General features: G+C 36.9%; 1 protein-coding gene across 1 annotated transcript; it reads right to left on the bottom strand.

Annotated features, from left to right (window-relative positions):
• Nucleotides 1-1124: 1124 nt before the first annotated feature.
• Nucleotides 1125-15808, bottom strand: PCNP (PEST proteolytic signal containing nuclear protein). The gene is made up of 5 exons (XM_037131642.2): nucleotides 15700-15808; nucleotides 12623-12837; nucleotides 9070-9144; nucleotides 4166-4221; nucleotides 1125-2925 (listed from the first exon to the last, which is right to left on the bottom strand). Exons 1-5 carry the CDS (start codon nucleotides 15761-15763, stop codon nucleotides 2799-2801), a joined length of 537 nt encoding a protein of 178 aa, XP_036987537.1. The 5' UTR covers nucleotides 15764-15808; the 3' UTR covers nucleotides 1125-2798.
• Between the last annotated feature and the right edge of the window lie 4949 nt (nucleotides 15809-20757).

Raw genomic sequence — 20757 nt, 5'->3', positions numbered from 1 at the left:
GAAAACTTCACAGAATTTCAACCACTAAATGTGGAAGAAATGAATGAAATAGAAAAACCACCATTTGGTAAAATACTAATAACTGTTTCAAGAAAGAGCCAAGGGGGGGGAGGGGTGTGTGTGGTGGCATGAATACCTGCCAATCAGTGGGCAAAAGTATGATGAGAAATAGGATAGTTACATATGCCCAAGAATCTTCCCACAAGATACTTACTTGTAAACCCCAATAAAAATTTTTTTTACCAATAATTGGCCTATATTTTTCAAAAAAGTCTCAGGTCGTAAAAGACTAACACTGAAGAAGTGTCCCAAATTAAATCTTTGGGATTTAATTAAATCTCTTCTCAGCTAAATAGAGAAGACACACAATGTGTAACAATGAAGTGAATCTTTGACTAGGGAGACATTAGAGGAGCAAATGGTGAAAACTGAGTAAGGTCTGTAGAACAGTGTAAGATAATATAATAGATAAAAGTATTGTAACAATGTTAATTCTCTGATTTGGACAATTGTCCTCTAAGATGTTAACATTTGGAAAACATGGAAATACTTTATAGTATTTCTGCAACATGTTTTTTTTACATCTGAACTTTCTTCAAAATGAAATTTTAAAAAATTTAAAAAATATTATTTGCACTTGGCCACAATAGTCACGTTAACAATCTTTCCACAGTATATCAAGCTAAACTTGATCATTAGGAGTTAAGGAAAAAAACACTTAAAGCTCATAGCTTTCATTTGTAATTAGTCAAACTAGATATGAATCTTAATTCTAAACTGGAGCTCAATCTTCTCATTTACTAAGACCTGATCTATTGGGCAAAGCATTACAAACATTAAGAAAATCTATAGAATTAATGGATGGTAGACGTCTGTATGACAATACCTTCTAACACCCAGATATGCCTTGGCAGGATTTTCTACAGCACAGGGCAGATAACACTGGCAGGGGAGGAGGAGAAGGATGCTACAGAACTAAATGCCAAATTAGAGTCTAATAAATAATAATTTAGAATCTCTGAATAGCTTAGCAAGAGCAGTAACTGTAACATTTGTCTCATCTTTGTTAAAACAAAATAAAACCACCCCAGAACAACGAAGTGGAATAGAAAATAAAAACACTATTGAGTTCGACAAATTTATTGGTATTATAGTAAAGACATTCATCTCAGTCGTTTCTCTCTCCCATCTTGACCATAGGTTAATATTTTGTTTAAGTCAAGAAACAAATATGCAGAGAGGGATGTTATTTTAACATAAACAATAAAATGGAAAAAAAAAGTTTGCCTACATTGAAGCAAGTTAAATTCATGTATCTTGATACCATTAAATCAAAAGTAAGAACTAATAGTTCTATATACATTTCCATTGTTTTACTTGGGGCTTACTCTATCGAATGAAAATGAATGAAGTGTTAGGAATATATACAGGCTGCTTCTCTGGAGTTACTACCTTGTAAAAGAGCTGAGTGAGTGTTACCACCACTAAGACAAGTCTGAAGCTGCCTACAAATTCAACATTGTAGAAATTTTCAAGAAAATCATTATACTGCATTTTTCTTTTATCTATGACTATGCTTTAAAGATGTGTTTACTCATCACATTAAAAAATAATTCATATACAATACAAAAATACAAAAAAAACCTTGTAACACATAGCTCTAACAAAGTATATGTGGTCAGTCCATAAAATGTTTAAAGATGCATTTTCTTTCCTTCTCTTCTTAATATCTAAAATGTGCTTTTGAGAGGCCATTGGTTAATATGTACACACTTAAAACCAACCATCGTATTGTATTAAATAAGAATTCCTGTAGTCTTATTTAAAGTACAAATCAAACTGAATTTCACAAGTTAGTAACTTAAATGTTTTGACAAAGTTACAGAAAGTGCATCTTTCTCATTTTCCATCTTCAATGTTGCTTTTATGCTATTTGTTACCTTTTAAAAAATAAAAACAGCCAAATATTTAAGTATTATGTACATTTAAAATTTTTGGTGGTGGTTTGTATTTTAAAAGAAACAGCTTCCTATGACTTGCCTCGAGTCTGGTGGGAATGCTTATAGGAACTAAGCTATTAACAAAAACCAAGAGAAGCACATTCAAAATACTGATTTCCTTTGGTAGCAAACGGTTGTTCTTTGAAGACTAATGAAAGTAGACAAGACCCATTAAGGTGAAGTGGACTATATCGAATACTCAACAGCTTACATAAAATTTTAAAAAAAAATCAAAGAGCTAAGCTTCTGTATCCACTGATAGCAATGCAATACCTAGTATATGACTTGAAACAAAACAAATGCCCGTTAGAAAAAAAGCAGTATTTTAATTTTACTATTTTCAGTCAATACTCCAGTAACATTTTCCTCCCAATATGATACTCCCTCTCTATAAGGCTGTTCCTGGGAGCCAGAAAGTTTAGGTTAATAAGGGAGTTAAGTTAGAGAGTAATTACTTGCAGTTTAAACAGACAATAACTCTTTGCTTCCCTCTTAATGTGCTAATAGTTATGTCTAAAAAAATATGCAATTCTTAGAAAGGTACCATTTCTGATTTTTTAAAATTATCTGTAACCTTTGGAAAGTAATCACATGAAACTACAAAATTAGCAAATGTCTTGAAATCTGTATATAAAACATAAATTACGTCTAATTTCAAACTCTCATTTATTAGTGTACCATTCAATCTTAAAAAAAAAAAAAGGCGGCTCCAAAGATAGTCTTATACCATTCTTTAAAAAGGAAACTGTTCCTTTTAACTTTACACCCACCCCACACCCCAATTTCAAAACATATCATTTAATTGTCTTGGTCATGGACATTTCCAAGATGAGATTTTATATTTCGCTCCCATAGCTTCTGGTTATCAGAAAACCCATGCTTTCCTTTATTAAAGGAGTTTGGTCCTGCTGATGTTGGTGTATCCCTGTGTTAAAAGAAAAGAAATTTATTTAAAATGTTATACAAAGCCTTTTGGGCCATGTTTTTAATTCGTTCAAAATACATTTGTTTAGCACTCACTATAAAAATAGGCTGAACATCAGAAGGACCTACAAAGGTTTTTAAACATATACTTTCTATAGAGCCAGTCCTAAAATTTCAGATTCACTAGGTCTGAGGACCAGGTGAATCTATAGTTTTGTTTTGTTTGTTTGTTTAGCCAGGGGAGGGAAGGAGAAAGAGGAAGAGAATGCACTCAACCAGGTACCAAACATGCAACCTAGGCATGTGCCCGGATCAAGAATCAAAACTGTGACCTTTCGCTTTGTGGGTTGACAACCAACCAAATAAGCCAAACTGGTCCAGGCTAAATCTGTAGTTTTAACAAACTTTTAAGGTAATTCTGATATACAGCTAAAGGTGGCAACCATTATAATTCTTAAAACTGTTACTTGCAACCCATTAAGGTCATGATATCAATTTTATTGGCTTGCCATCAGCATTTATAAAAAAGTAAATAGAAGAAAAACAGGAAGATGTACCACAAATAGAAAGCTTCAGGTCATTTTATGAACTCTATACTGGGTTTACATGGGGTTACGATGTCAGATACATTTCTTAGTTAGGTCTCAGTATGAAAGGAAGGTACTTGGACTATTTCCATTTGAATCACAGACTGAAAATGTGAAGACCAATGCCTGTTTATGGACTTTGCAGTTAGTTCTTTGGAAGTTTATACGTTGGGTAGAAATGGGTATATAATATGGGCTGCTTTAAAGCTAAGCCTTTCTTACTAGCCTGTAAATTATCCATTTATGCATACCAAGACAGGAAACTGAACATCACAGTTAACTTGAAAGTAATGTTATTTCCACAACAAAAGAAACAATGGAAGAAAATTAAAATACTCTTTATTTTGGTATTTGATATCTAAGCAAAGAAAAAAAGGGCATTTATCATCAAGATTAAGTGGTGAGAATATGAAATGAAAGCCATTTATTTTTATACCAGAAAAAAATTTTAACTGAAATTTTAAATCAGGAGTATTTCTCTAGCTATTTATTATTTGAAAAAGAATATATAGATTTCATGTATCTGAAAAAAGCCTTAAATTATTATTTTTGTCTACATATGTAAGAAAAGCCTGAACACTAACAGATTATATGTAATTCATTCTTGCTCTTAATTTACTATCATTTTCTATAATATTTATGAAAAAAATATACCTTCCAATATTTTTCATCCTCATCTTTGCTTCTGGAGGCATTTCCTCTGGTTCGCTCTATAGTGGGAGGGGAAAAAAGGGAAATAAAAAGATGAATTATTGCATATAGATTTATTAAATTCACTTAATTACTAATATGCTAAATTTTATAGCTAAGTCATTTAGTATTTTCAATACTATAAATTTTGGTAAAAGGAGAAAATTATCTATCTTAACTACATTATTAAAAGAAATGCACATCTTCTAATGTGCTAGCTTTGCATTAAAATTTTTGGTAAGAACTAGATATCCTAGCACTTAAACCATTTGTTTATTACGTGCTACACGTTGTGTTAAATGCTTTAATATGCACAGTCTTGCCCTGCCTGGGTGTGGCTCAGTGGGTTGGGCATCACCCAGCAGGCCAAAGGGTCCCTCCCCAGTTCATCCTGGCCACGGCAAATGCTTGGGTTGCAGCCCAACTGGGGGCTTGCAAGAAGCAAGTAGCAAGAGGCAAACAATCAATGTTTCTCTCCCTCCCCTACTCTCGCTCTCTAAAACAAACAAACAAACAAACAAACAAACAATCTTAAAAAAAAAAAAAGCAATCTTTTAAAACCTTAATAACCCACCCTGGCTGGCATAGCTCAGTGAATTGAGTGCGAACCACAGAGACAACTGTGGTTCGATTCCCAGTCAGGGCACATGCCTGGGTTGCAGGCCAGTTCCTCGCAGGGGATGCACGAGAGGCAACCATGTATTAATATTTCTCTCCCTCTCTCATTCCCTTCCCCTCTAAAGAATTAAACAAACAACAACAAAACAACCCCCAAAACAACAAAAAAAACCCTAATAATCATATACGGTACAAATGATTATCACCATTCCCACTTTATGTGAGATAAACAAGGTTAATTTGTCTGTATGTTTTTATGTATAAATGTTGCTGCTGAGGTAATATCCTTTTTTAATTTTAATTTTATTTTTTAAAAATTATCTTCTTTTTTAAAAAGAAAAAGAGACTATTTATTTTTAGGGAGAGGGAGGGAGAAAGAGGGAGAGGGAGGGAGAAAGAGAGGGAGAGAAACATCAATGTGTGGAGGGAGAAAGAGAGGGAGAGAAACATCAATATGTGGCTGCCTCTCACGTGGCCCCCACTGGGGACCTGGCCTGCAACCCAGGCATGTGCCCTGACTGAGAATTGAGCTGGCAACCCTTTGAATCGCAGCCTGTGCTCAATCCACTGAGCTTCACCAGCCAGGGCTAAATATTCTTTTTTTAAAAAAGGTACTCTTAAGATTCAGCTTGAAGGGGTTTCTACTGGTCAAATCTGGACAATCTGAGCATTATAGCCTACTGAATAAAGTAAGAATCCACGAGCCCACACTTATATAAATAAGGGAAAGCTCTTCTTTACAGTAAGAGACAAACATAATCATTGACTCCGGCAAGAAGCACCAATGGATGGTAACACTCAAGAGTAAATTGTGCTGGCCTGACAGTTCAGTTGGTTAAAGTGTCAACTTGACACACCAAGGTTTGGGGTTTGATCCCTGGTCAGGGCACATACCAGAACCAATCAATGAATGCAGGAGTAAGTGTAACAATGTTTCTTTCTCTCGTTCTTTCAATCTCTCAAATCAATAAACAAAAAATAAATAAAATGTGATTAACTTAAAAGAGTAAATGTTTAAGAAATTATGTATTTTCACATATCCTCAACCCCCATCTCCAGTAAGATAAATTTTAATTAGAAAAAGCAAAATAGTAATTTGGCAGTAGAGAAATCTAGCAGACATCACTTTAACCAAATAATTGAAGTTAATACTGCCTGTAATAGGACACTGACACCATGTGCTCCCTAATGTGATTGATGTGTTAAGAACTTGGCATCACTTCTGTGGTAGTCTGGCTAAAAGAAATGTAAACCTAATCATGAGAAAATACCAGGCAAAACCAACATGAGGGACGTTCTACAAAATGCCATGAAATAGACAGAAAGACACAGGGACTGTCCAGATCAAAGGAGGCTAAAGAGATACAATTAAAAAACACAACTTTTTGAATTTAAAAATGAACTAAATGAATGCCCTCTTTCTTCAATATATTTTAGGTTCAGATATAATGCCTGCTTGAGTGCAACTCACAGAGTACGTGAATGTCTTGCATGGCATGGACAGCAATTTAAACATTTTACCTAAAATGTCATATGGTGTGCTTGGGTGTGATATTGTTATGTTACAGAATTACTTATGATTTTGTAATAAAAGATTTTATAATTAAAAACGGGCATTATTTGTGCTGGACCTTGTTATTTCCAAGGTTACTTAACCATTTTCTACAAAAAAAAAAAAAAAGAACCAGATAAAGATTTTATTTATTGAGTTGAGAGAGAGAGGAAGAGAGGAAGCAAGAGAGAGAGAGGGAGGTGGAGAGAAGGGGAGGGAGGGAAGAAGGGAGAGAGAGAGAGAGAGAAACATGATTTGTTTTTCCAATGCTTTTCCTTTATGCATTGGCTGCTTACTCTATGTGCGCGGACCAGGGATCGAACCCTCAACGCTGGTGTATCTGGATGACGCTCCAACCAAGCTACTCTGCCAGAGCCAGATAAAGATTTTAGGTACACAGATTCTTTCATCCAAGAAACAAGTTTATCCTTTCCTATCATTACCATCCTATAGTAGAAAGAATGTTGCCTGAACCTGTCCAAAATTTCTTTAAAGAAGTATTTAGGCCCTGGCCAGATGGCAGAGTTAGTTGGTTGGAGCATTGTCTTAGTTGTGGGTTTGACTCCCAGTAGAGGCATGTACAGAAAGGAGACAACTGGTCGATATTTCTCTCTCTCTCAAAATCAATTAGAAAAAATCCTTTGGTGAGGACAAAAATAAATAAAATTCAAGTATTTAGGGCCCTGGCTGGGTAGCTCAGTTGGTGAGAGCATCAACTTGATAGGCCAAGGTTGCAGATGTGATCCCTGATCACAGCACATACAGAAATCCACCAATGAATACATAAAAAAGTAGGTTTCTCTCTCTAAAATCAACAAATAAAAATCAGCACCTACTTATGCAGTTTACTTAAATTCTTAATTTCTCCATTTGCAAAACAGAAATAATTACACTACACGATTCAAAGGGATATATGGAAGATAAAAAAAAAGGTGAGTGAAAATATACCCCAATTGTTAGACATTCAAAATAAGCCACTACTATTATGCAGTGCTTAACAATCTCTAGCCTCTATTTTTATACGTCCTCCCCCCTTCCTGAATTGTCCTTCCTTCACACAATTTATACATACCAAAATGCTACCTAAACTCTTAGAATGTCCAAGACTGCAGAAAACAGTAAATATTAAGTTAGTGCTTTTAAAACTTTTCTGGGGAGAGGCAGTGATATGAAATGTTTTTTCCTCAACAAAATCTTACTTGGGTTTTCAATTATCAAACAAATAAAAAAAGAACTGTTGTAAGTAAAACAGAGGAAGGTGACCAGAATCCTGATTGTCAGGTATCACCTTCCACCACAGCAGCTCCTGAGACATTTCCAGAGAAGCCTAGGATTCTGAAAAATAGTTTAAAAATATGCTCTAAATTGAGCCCTCATTTCAGTTATAACTAAGGCTCCAGAAAGGTGATGTAATTTATTCACAGGCTTTCTACTAGTTGAGAACTGGACAAACAGGTAAAGAATGCAGGTCTCCCTGAATGCCAGTCTGGTGGTCTTTTCATGCTGCTGCATCTAGTTAACCTAGCCTCTCTTCTTTCCCTGAATTTCCATATCACTTCATCTCCAGGTACTTCTGATTTTTATTTTGTACTATTTTACATGTAAGTCTCTGCTCCAGAAGACTGAGTTCCTAGAGGAACATACCTGATTTATCTTTGCAACCTCACTGTGTCTAGCATATATAAAGCACTAAAATGTACAGAATAAGTAAATGGCCAAAGGGGAGTACAGTGATCACTGGTTGTTTTTTCTTTACCCGTTGATCTGGGTGCCAATCTTCACATTTATCCTCGCCCAAAACTCTACACAAGTTTCTAGTCCAGTCAAATGCAGCTGTTTACTATTCAGCACTTGTGATCTGAAAACTGATATCTTAGCTTACATAAGTATTCCTTGATTTGTCAAAACCCTATGTCTCAGTGCCCAACTTGTATTTCTTCTCTTACATATTCTTCCCAATCACCCCTACCCCATAGTGTTTGTGCTCCTCTGAATGTATAATTCTTATGCATCTTCCATTTGGGAGCAGTTACTCATGTACCTAGTAATACTTAATTGTTATACCATGGAGTCACATCTTACTGGGGGTTAGCTTCTAAAGGTGGAGCTTAAGGGAAAAATGCAAACATTAAGCTTAAAATTCCACAGTCATTCATAAGCATGTTAAAACAGGGACACTAAGGGTCATGAGGGGACTAGGACTGCCTAAGACAGCAGGTAAGCATCTTATGCTTACTCTGGAATACATGTTTACTGAGTAAAACTTCTAGCAGAATCATCTGCGCTATTAACTGTTACTCTTCATTAAGATAAAGAAACCACTATAGCAGCGTTTTGTAAGTTGAATGCATGCATAATGTCTCATCACTGAAGACTTCAAATATAAAAATTACTAAAGACAATAATATTTAATTTTTTGAATATTATATACTTTCTAGTACACATATATATTAATATTCATAACAAGCATTTATTGGCTTGATTCTTAAGTTTCTTGCCCCAGAACTGACAATGTTTTTAAAAAACCCTACAATCAAATAAATAGAAATATGCAGGTTCTGCAGATGTATCACACACACACTATTTAGAATTGAAAAGGAAATTCACTAGTACCATTAATACAACTTATAATTTGTCACTAAATTCTTCCTTAAAGAACTGGTTAAAGTAAAATAACCACAACTAGGTGTCAACTTACATCTTCATCTTCATTAAAAGCTGCTGCTACTGAAAGGGTTTTTGGAGCAAGAGTTGGAACAGTTTCTTTAGGTTTCTGAAGAAAAAACACATTAAAGATTTAAGACATAACATTTATACAGGCTTGTTTAATGATATAAATAATTTATTTTCAAAGATTCAACTTCTATATTTTCACAGAAATAGTAAGAAACTCAGAACTAACTTTAGACAAATGTAGTCTTTTTTTTTTTTTTGAAAATGCTCAGTTATCAGTGGGTAGGTTTTACTTTATTATCCATTTTTTTCCTCCTGTAAGGTTTCCTAGTTAGGACCTATAATTTAGTATTATTTAGTGAAGGGGCACCTGGTACAGGCGAAAGAAAATTATTAGTAATTCTTACCCATAGTAAAATTAAGTAGTGTGCCCAGGAAACATAAAAGACACCAAGACTCCTCTACTAGCTAGCTTTCTGCACTATTGCCTATAAACATGCTTCATTTACACCATCTCTTCTATCTAAACCTAAGTTTTTGAAGTAACTGTCCTCATTATTTCCAAACCTTTCACCACCCATTCAGTCTGTAACCCACTGTAATCTGGCTTCCTTCCTTACCATTCTCCAGGATTGCTGTTAGAATGAGGTGACCTGATTCTGTAGTCACCAAAGACTAGTGTGCTGCATTTGACTCTAACGACCAGTTCCTTTTTGAAAACACCCCTACTACCTTTGAAACTTTTTTATTGGCTATTTTCCTAATTCTCTGATATTTTCTCTCTCTATCCCTCCTGTTCCCCTCAAATGACAGATACCTATAATTCTGTCCTTAGTGACCTTTCCTTCTCTTTACCTCCATGGTCAACTTCATTCATTCTCAAAGTTTTAAATAGTTTAAACTACCAAAGCTTATGTCTACTCTCAAATAGGATGTCATTTGAAGAATGGACACTTCCACTTAGAGCTCCTGTGGGTATTTCAGATTCAGCGTTTGTAAGTACCAAAGCCAGAAAATCTTTTCCTCGACTTGCATGTTATATTGTAAGGTCCTGCTGATTAGATTACCATCTATGTTTTCTTCCTCTAATACTCTGTACTGAGTAACCTATACCCAGAGGGGACCCTAAAGACCCCAGTATTTATTTATAAAAAATTGTGTATTTATTCTCACACGTTAAACTTCAGTCACTGTCAAAGTACTCTCCATTTGATGCAATACACCTATTGAGGCATTTTTCTAGTGCTCAGTTTTTGAAATCGTTGATTTTGATGCCTTTTAGTGCTTCTGCCATTTTTTGTTTTGCCTCTTCCACATCAGCAAAATGTTTTCCTTTGAAGACTCTTTTCATCCAGGAAAACAAAAAGTCGCTGGAGTGATATCAGGTGAATAGGGAGGGTGAGGTACAGAGGGTCATGCCATTTTTTGGTGAAAAACTGCTGAACACACAGCTCAGTGTGGGCTGTGCTCATAAATCACCCATCGTGAAAGGGGCAAATGTTTTGAAAGAATCTTAAAAAAAAAAAGTCACTGAATCTGAACGCAGCCTCTCATAGCCAACACCAGTTGGTACACAGATACAGATGGGTTCTCAGAACAATCACCTAGTGGGGGAAGCCTGTACTACACAAGGGGCCTGCCCTCCAGATTATTCTGGTGTTTTGGGGGTCCCCTGGTACAGTGAAATTTCTAAAATGCAAATCCACTTAAGGGTTAAACTCCTTATAATGTTCTACAGCCTTGCTAGAATATAAAGAATAAAAACAAACTATTTTTATGAAAATGCAAGCCTTTTATGATTTGGTCCTAAGGTATCATTTTGGGGGCTTTCATTTGCCTTGCAAATACCAACAATTTCCTAATGTACCATGTGGCTTCATATTTAAAAAATACCTTTGCATTAAATTCCCTTTATCTGAGATGTCCTTTTTGCCTTCTGTCTACACTTAAGGTCAATTTAAACATCTCATTAGTGAAATCTCTGTGACTTGCTGAAACAAAATTAACCATCCCTTCTTCTACAATATCAATACTTTTTATAAACAATGTTTCTCAAGGAATAAAAAAATGTTAATTTGGAGATTATGCATAGTGACTCTAGAAACACCCTATAATCTTTTAAAGAAGTCATGTATTTGTTGTAGATAAAACCTAAGACAGTAAGTATTTGTTGGCTGAGTTGACTATATCATATAATCAAAAGCAACAATTTCAATTATTTTTTATATCCTATACTTCAACTCCCCCAAGAAAACTATGTTTACATTATTGTTTATTTTCTAAAAACAGGTTTTTGTTTTCCAAAAAGTAAAAGTTTTACTGAGTAGGCTTTTTTTCAAATATACCCCTCCGATCTAATATGATTGGCAATACTAAATAATGTGAATGATTTACAAAAACCAAAGTAGGAATTTGGTGTCTGGTTTAGGGGGGTGTGTTGAACCATAGCAAAATTTATTATCAAGGGTAATACCTGTATGAGAAGTGTATGTGAGAATGCATGTTTAATCATAATAAAAATAGATATATATTTATGCAGGTAAGTCTATGCAACTTTTAAAAAAATCCAGATTAAACAAAAAGAAATCAGTTCAGGTAGGGAGACTTGTTATAAGTAATGAAGTTACAAACTGAATGTGTTTTATTCATACTGAATTTTTTAAAAAAAGGAAGAAAAAGAAAAAAGCAAAACAGCAAAGGGTGGGAGAAGAGGTGCTGAGGAATAGTAGCTCTTTTAAAACAAGCAGCATGGCTCAAACTTATAGTAGAAACTTGATCCACATCATATTTTAAAGATCTTTGAACTACTAATGTAGAAAAAAGGTGTATGCATCTAGCACCTGAGCATTAATTTTTATAGAACATGAATAAACAACAAAAGGCAATTTTAGGATTTTTCTCCTTATATAAGAATGTAACTATTTCCTAAAGCTAATAGCAATCACTATAAGTAACTTTTTTTCCCTTAGAGGTCTAGTTGGATGAACCACATAAAATAATCAAAAACAGTCCAATTTCTAAACCTAGTGTGCTTCAATCTAATATTTCAAATACTTTCCAGATAATCCATAGTTCGTAAGTATTAATTCATGGTTTATAATACATATTAAAACAAGGGATCAAAAATTATCTGTAAGGAACTAATGTTATAGGATATGAATGTCATATGTAAGGTACTCAGGGTATTAATAGTAACCTTTTAAGATAAAAGAACTGATTTCTAGAGATATTTTTAATATTACTAGAATGAAAAGATATTAAAAATAAGCTAAAATTCTTTCTGAAAATATTTTTGAGGTTTTGCTCAACTTAGAAAAATTGTAAGCTGTTAAGTTTATAAATCATATAATCCCTGTAACAGTTGTTCCTTCTTATATTCTAAACTTAAAAAAAAAATAACTCTATTGAGATATAATTTATCTAGATTTTTCTTAAATACAAAGCTAATGACTCCTTAAATATGTACATATAAGTTCATGTACCTTTTTATACTTAATTTACTGACACCAGTAAAAGTAGGTTTCCAAAACAAATTCTTAAGACCCATTACAAATATCATATATAAAATAACAACTCACACTTGATCCAAGTTTGATGGATATGGCTGAGGCTTTCTTTGTCGTCTGACTACCTATGGCAAATCCAAACTTGGAGACCTTTGTAGGCTTTGTTGGGAGGTCTGCAGCTTCTTCTTCAGCTGATCGCTTCTCAGCGCTGCGACTGGAACTTTCCCCTCCATTACTGGAAGAAACAGTCTTAGTTTTCACAGGTTTTTCTGCTTCTTCTTCAGGTCCTGGTGAAGTCGAAACAACTTACCAAGATGAGCTATTTTTACTGAGCAGACTGATGGGAGCAGCAACCTCAAAAAGCATCATTTATAAGGAAGATACCTCTGCAGTTGTCACCTACTGACCCAACAGTCTCTTCCACTGTTTGTTAGAGTATACAGCAGGAACTGAGATTGTGTGGCAGTAGAAGAGGCTCCCATGAATTAACTAGCATAAAATACAGAGCAATTTAAAATTATAAACATAGAGTTCACAAAAAGTACAGACCTTTCTAGAGTTCACAAAAAATAAAGAACCTTTAGCTAAACACTGTAAGTTGTACAATAATCTAGTTATTTGTGAGATTTTTATAAATTAAGGTCTGTAAGTTGTTCTACACAATCTAGTTTGTTAGCAATTAGTCACATCACAGGACAATATATTTGACTAATAAGTTCTAATATTCTTCAGTAATGTACCATTAGTTATATAAAGTACCTAGTTACAAACAGCCCATTATAACCTAACCGCAATGTTAATAAAGCCTGGAGTAATTTTCTTGAGTGACATGTTCCTCGTGTATGTCTCACAGAAAACTAATATTTTAAATATATTTAATGAGATGTTTTGTATTTTGGGACTGTGCAAAACAAAATTTTGGATGACCATAGGTTTTTGAAAATTCTTGTGACTTATATTTTAAAGGATGAATAAGCATGTGGTCAGTTTATACATGAATAGTTATATCAAATAACTATATTCTTTATCAAGGAATCTTTTCATAAAAGGGACTTCAGTTTAAATTCATTCTGAACAAAACATGTAGATTAATTAATATGAAGTCATATTACATATTGTACAAGCATTTCCCTCTCTCCCCACCAGTGAATAGCTGGGGAGAGGAGAGCCTTGGAACAGGAATATATCTTACTTTGAAAAATACTACCGAATAAGAAAGTTTAGGAGTACCCTTTATGACCCAATTACACACTGGGAGCTTCTTCATCTGAAAAAAAGGGCACACAGCTACCTAACATGACTGATGTGCAGCTTCAGTGAGAAGATAAATCAAGACCATCCTAGTGTCTGGAATAACAAACATCCATTTCGATACAGTAGATCTCAGATAAGCTAAAATATCTTGAAATGGCCATGATTATGATATGAATAATTCTTTTCTAAAATTTCTATTTATTTCAAGAAGCTACACAAAAATTTAGCCAAAGGGACAAAAAAACAAACAAAAATCTACCTAAGGCCACCTCACCCTTAGCATTATTATTTCTCCTCTTTAAGATAAGAGCAGGTGGTTCAAGTAAATAGCTTATCTTAGTGACATAAGTTCATAAGTTATCTTATAAAAAAGTTACCTTATAAAAAATACTTATACTTTCAATTTACTAAACCATTCAATAGAAATTACAGTATCAGAATATTTTCTAAATAAGCCCTTAAGACAAACTTCATAGTGTATCAAAATACTGCCTACTGACCACAAATTATCAATTTACTGGTGCTTACTCTAAGTCACCTACAAGGAGACTACTCATACTAGAGTTAATTATCCCTAACTGAAAGAGTGGTGGGTAAATTATAGTGGAATTATGCTAATACTTAAAAGTACATTTTGACAGCACCTTAAATGCACCTCCTATACTCTCAGTCAAGACAGTTTAAAAGCCAGATAAGATTCTTTAGGCTACCGATTTTCGTTTTTCCTCAAACTAATGTTTAATGTAACTTTACTCGATAATTTCCAAGGCAATATTTGAAGGAAAAAAGTCCCTAGTCAGGTAGTAAAAAACTGGGAGCAAGTGGGGAAGGAGGAGAGTTTGACTCAACTAACAGCACTGTACATAATTAAAAAAAAAACCAAAAACTTCTGGGTCCAAAGTAACTGAACATTACACTTTTCTGAATTTTTGTTTCCAAGACAGTTCACATTAAACATCATATTAACAGTTCTTCATAGTTGCCTTCAAATGCTACTAATGTTTTGTATCTGCTCATATTAAATATTTTCAGGGATAAGAACTTGAGGGAGTTACACAGTAATACTTAAAACGTTCTAAAGATACTGTGATCAGCTCGCACGTGTTTAGCAGTCTTGTTACTACAAAGGGTGGCTGGAGACATTTCCTCAATGCACAAGACCCAAATTTGCAGGGGTGGAGGGGACAAAATGAAGATAGCGTGAATACAGAACAGTCACACTAGCTTAGCTGGCCATCTGGCATGCAGAGTCGGCACCAGCCTAACTCAGAAAAGGTGGACACATCAAAGAAAGGCAACAAAACCCTAACTCCAGACCCCGCAGCTTAAACCAGCCGGCAGACAAAGGTATTCATTCCTCTTTTCCTCCACCGCCTCAACCCATCACATTACAGGGTCAGTATTCGGCTTGAAAATAAAGGTAAAAGGCCAGGGTCGTCCATGTCCTCAGCGAAAAGCAGCAGACTAACCCGTGGGTGTAACTGAGAGGCCGGCTCTGTCGGAAACTTGGCCTGCGGCCACTGCTCGCTGACTCCCACTATGTGTGTGCGTGTTTGTGGTGATGTGCGTCTCCAGTGTGGCGGTAGCGGCCCCTGCACCGCCGCTCCGGGTCCCACCCTGAGTTCGGTTCCCCTTTCTGGTGCCCATCTCCCTTCTCCTCGGAAGCAGGGCCTCCGCTGGGGCCAAGAAGTGACGAACTGTGGCCGACTAAGCCCGTCAGGGAGGCGATGTAGGGCAGGATCCCAGCGGGCCGCACCGGGCGTGCCCGGGGTTCATCTGGGCCCAGCACCTGGCCGGGTGAGCGCCAGATCCGCCCGTTCTTGCCCCACCCCGGGGAGCTCAAAGAAAAGGCCCAGAGCATCCCACTCAGCCCGCGACGCTGGGGTTGTGTTCACCTCCGGCGGCTCCAGTTCGCTGCGGCTTCTCAGGCCTCTCCTCTCCCGCCTTCCCGTCCGCCATTTTCCCCGCCGCGGCCTCCCTGCAGCCACGCCAAGGACGTCACGGCACCGCCCAGTAACCATTGAGATGCGGAGCCGGCGGGCGAGGCGGCAGCCTAGAGCGGTCCTGGAGAGCGAGAAGAGGCCTTTGGAGAGAGAGCTGGATGTGGTAATGTTGGCCAGCGACCTCTGAAGGAAGGGCGGGGAAGGTTGGGCGGTCTCTGTGGGGACTGGCTAGGGATTTTTTTTACTAGAGGTCTGTTAAGTTTTCGAGGTCTGGCGGATCCAGAGAAGTGAGAGGCGGTGGGAGCGACACCCTGGAAACGTTGGTGGAATCGCGTAAGGTTTCTGCAGGTAGGGGTGTAGTTGCAGCTTAAGGAAGCAGGCTCTTTCATTTTGGTGTTGCCGGATCGCATTGCCGACTCAAAGGAACAGAAAATGTAGGACCGTATTTTTCGCTACTTAAAAGGGAAATTAGAGTTTATCGGGTGCCCTCTTGTGTTAAACATGATTCGTTGACTCCGGAGAATAGTTCAATGCGAAATTATCCGCTTTTAATCGTGAGCCAAGGCCAAAGAGTAATCTGTCCAGGGACAAGTAGCCAAGTGGTAAAACTACTTTTCCTAAAGGCTGCAAGTTCTGTATCAAGTTAAGAGAAGTTACTTTATGAAGGGAAGACTGCAGTGATTTCTGCTTTACTTAGAAATCTTTAGTGGAGCCCTTGTATTTGCAGAATGAGGTCCAAGCATTATAGTGGCCCCCAGCCTAACTTCTCAGCCTCATCTTTCCCTTTTCTCTCTATTACACTGCCCCATTACCATACAGGGATGATTACTTGCCTGCCTATGGAACTGGAGTTTCTCGATTTGCTCTACAATATTCAGTGAGAATTACAGAAAGTGGTCTTAAGGAGTCAGAGCTTCTGTTTTTTAAAAGTAGATGTATATTTTATTGATTATGCCATTAGAGTTGTCACTTTTTTCCTACCCTTTATTCCCCTCCAACTTGCACCCCCCTCCCACCAGCATTCCCTCCCACAATCTCCACTTTAGTTAATGTCCATGGGTCATGTATAAATAAATTCTTTGGCTTCTCCATTTCCCATACTATTCCTAATCTTTCCCTGTTTTGTACCTACCATTTATGCTTCTTATTCCCTGTACGTCCTCGTCCTTCCCACTGGAAACCCTCCATGCGATCTCCATTTCTGTAATTCTGTTTTTGTTCTAGTTGTTTGTTGTTGATAGTTGTGAGTTTATCATTTTACTGTTCATATTTTTTTTAAGATTTTATTTATTTATCTTTAGAGGGGAAGGGAAGGAGAGAAACATCAATGTATGGTTGCCTTTCGTGTGTCCCCTGCTGGGAAGTGGCCTGCAGGGAACCAGCCTGCAACCCAGGCATGTGCCCTGACTGGGAATTGAACCGCAATTGTCTGGTTCACAGTCCCACACTCAATCCAGCGAGCTACACCAGCCAGGGCACTGTTCATATTTTTGATCATCTTCTTTTCTTAGATGAGTCCCTTTAACATTTCATATAATAAGGGCTTGGTGATGATGAACTCCTTAAACTTGACCTTATCTGGGAAGCACTTTATCTGCCCATCTATTCTAAATGGTAGCTTTGCTGGATAAAGTCATCTTGGATGTAGGGCCTTGCCTTTCATGACTTGGAACACTTCTTTCCAGCCCCTTCTTGCCTGCAAGGTTTCTTTTGAGAAATCAGCTCATGGCCGTGTGGGAATTCCTTCATAGGTAACTGTCTCCTCTTCTCTTCCTGCTTTTAAGATTCTCTCTTATCTTTAATTGTGGGCAACTTAATTATGATGTGCCTTGGTGTGTGCCTCCATGGGTGCAATTTCTTTGGGACTTGCTGAGTTTCCTGAACTTCCTGGAAGTCTATTTCCTTTGCTAGATTGGGGAAGTTCTCCATTATTTTTTCAAATAAGCTTTCAATTTCTTGCTCTTCCTCTTTCCCATCTGGTACCCCTGTGACTGAATGTTAGAATGTTTAAAGTTGTTCCAGAGGTTCCTAAGCCTCTCCTCATTTTTTGAACTCTTGTTTCTTTATTCTGTTTTGGTTAAATGTTTATTTCTTCCTTCTCCTCCAAATCGTTAATTTGAGTCCTGGCTTCCTTCCCTTCACTGTTGGTTCCTTATATATTTTTCTTTATTTCACTTTGCATAGCCTTCACTTTTTCCTCCATTTTGTGACCATACTCAACCATTTCTGTGAGCATCCTGATTACCAGTGTTTTAAACTCTGCATCCCATAGACTGTTTGTCATTTTATCACTTAGTTGTATTTTTTCTGGAGCTTTGATCTGTTTTTTCATGTGGGCCATATTTCTTTGTCTCTGCATTTCTATTATGTTGTAAGGGGCAGAGCTGTAGGTATTTGCGAGGGCAGGGCAACCCTCTAGCAAAGAGGGTTGTGTTGTGGTGCTGTAAGTAGGGAGGAGTCATAGAGGGAACAATGCCACTTGCTTGGCTCTTGGCCAGCTTCCTGCCCCTTCCCCTGCTCCCCACAAGCAAATTGGGCCCTTCTGTGTGCTGATTCCTGGGTAGGTAGGTTTGTTTACATTCTAGGACCCTGTGGGTCTCTCCAACAAACTCTCCTGTGTTGCTGGGAGTTTCTCCCACTGCCACAAACCCCATAGGTTTTTACAGCCAGAGATTTTTGAGGCTGTATTTCCCCGTGCTGGAACCTTGGGTTGTGTGGTCTCTCTCACTCCTCAGTAGTTCCTCTTGATTTATCTGCATGCAAATGCGGGACCACCTGATCTGCTGGCTGTTGCTGCCTTGCCTGCCCGGTCTCCAGCTGCTACCTTTCTGGGCATCCTGTCTGCCCCAGCTGCCCCTCTCTGTCCCTTCTACCAGTCTGAATGAAAGTTTCTTCTTTAACTCCTTGGTTGTTGGACTTCCATACAATTTGATTGTTCTGGCAGTACTGGTTTTTTGGTTGTTGGTTGTTTTTTTAAAATTTGTTATTGGCCTTCTTTTGGCTGTGCAAGGAGACAAAGTGTATCTACCTATGCCTCCATATTGGCCAGAAATCAGAGCTTGGGTTTGAATACCCACATCTGTCCTTTACTGACTGGTTAAATCTTAAGGGTTTCTTACCATCAGCAGGACCTACATTTCCTTGTCTATAAAGTAGAAATAGTAATAGTATCTCCTTGAAGGATGGTCATAGGGATCAAGTAAAATAATTTTTATATACTGTTGTTTGGTCACTTTATACTTCCTTCAGTATGTGGTTTCATTTAAAAAAAAATTGTCCCCCTAGATGGCTCAAAAGTGCTGTGAATGAAACCTAAAAAAAAGAGAAAAGTTCTTTGACAACAAAGACCTTTCCCCTGAAACAGAGATCATTAATTCTTTTTCCTTTATAGCACTTTGTAATGTGCATTTTGTAGGTGCTCAGTATGTGGATGGATGGCTCCTCAGGTTGCAAGTCTAGAGAGTGGAGAAAGAATCAGTCTGTCCCATGACAAAAGCAGGGTGGTTTGGTGGTGATTCGGTGATTATGTGTCTTGAAGTTCCTGGTCCACCATTTATGACAGTAATATATACACGTGCCCAACAAAATATTTTACATAGAGCAGGTAATTAATTCATGTTTGTTTTGTTTTTCCTGTGATCTTCACAAGTTATTTGATCTCACTTTTATCATTTTTTAAAGAAACACAAACAAGATTTTTTTATGTGAAGTTGTATATATTTTTATAGATGCCTATATTTTTAAATGAGGAAAATTAGTTCAGAAAGGTCAGATATGATAACTGAGAACAGACTGAGTTTCATATACGACACTGTAGACCAGGAGAGTCCAATCTGTGGTTTGCATGTGGCTTTGGGTGCTGTGAACGTGGCCCAAGACAAAATTGTACATTTACTTAAAATCTTTTTTCTTTTTGCTCACCAGTTTTTGTTAGAGTTTGTGTATTTAGTATGTGGCCCAAGACGACTCTTCTTCTTCCAGGGTGGCCCAGACATGCCAAAAGTTTGGACACTCTGATAGACATTAAGAATGGACGATGTTAATCCATTCACCTGTCAGTTCTCTGAGTTTCTATCTTGCTCACCTTTGTTTCCCCAGGACCTAGATTATACCTGTTTCAATAAATATTCATTGAAGAAATTAATGCAAGCTTCCAGTAACTTCCAACAAATGGTTTAGGGAATGGAAAGCCAGTGTACTGCAAGGAAAAGAACAATAGCATTGCATCAGAAAAAACAATTTAAATTCTACCATTTGCTAATTCTGTGAGTTTGAACTCATAAAACAATTTAGAGGGAGAACTTCCAATCAGAATAATAACATACATAAACATGCTTCGGCTCCTAGCACAACCACAGAAAGAAATCAGACTCTCAGCTGACTTCTCAAACTTTGCTGGAAAGAAGGGACTGGCAAGAAGTATTCAAAGTGATGAAAAGCAAGGACCTACAACCCAGATTACTCTATCCAGCAAAACTATCATTTAGAATGGAAGAGCAGATAAAGTGCTTCTCAGACAAGGTAAAGCTATAGAAATTCATCATCACCAAACCACTATTATGTGAAATGTTAAAGAGACTTATTTAAGAAAGAGAAGAAGATCTCAACTATGAACATTAAAATGGCAACAAATTCACAACAATCAGCAACTGAATCTAAAAAAAACAAAGCAAACAAGATAAGGAACAGAATCATTGATATGGAGATCATTTATCAGGTTATTAGCTGGGAGGGGGAAATGGGAGAATGGGGGAAAATGTGTAGGGATTAAGAAGCATAATTGGTCTGTACAAAATAGAGGGATGTTAAGAATAATATAGGAAATGGAGAAGCCAAAGAACTTATATGCAAAACCCAAGGACATGAACAAATGAGGAGATTGCTGAAGGAAATGGGGGTTCCAGACAGAGGGGGGGAAAAGGGATAGGTTGGGACAACTGTATTGGCATAATTAATAAAGTATATTAAACAACTTTATTAATTTTTACAAAAGATTTTATTCATTTTTAG

The sequence above is a fragment of the Artibeus jamaicensis genome, unplaced genomic scaffold, assembly GCF_021234435.1.
Source record: "Artibeus jamaicensis isolate MK-2021 breed Jamaican fruit bat unplaced genomic scaffold, CSHL_Jam_final contig_558, whole genome shotgun sequence".
In the NCBI taxonomy this organism is placed as follows: domain Eukaryota; kingdom Metazoa; phylum Chordata; class Mammalia; order Chiroptera; family Phyllostomidae; genus Artibeus; species Artibeus jamaicensis.
Note: the sequence above shows the minus strand (reverse complement) of the source record. Positions and strands in the feature narration are given on the sequence as shown.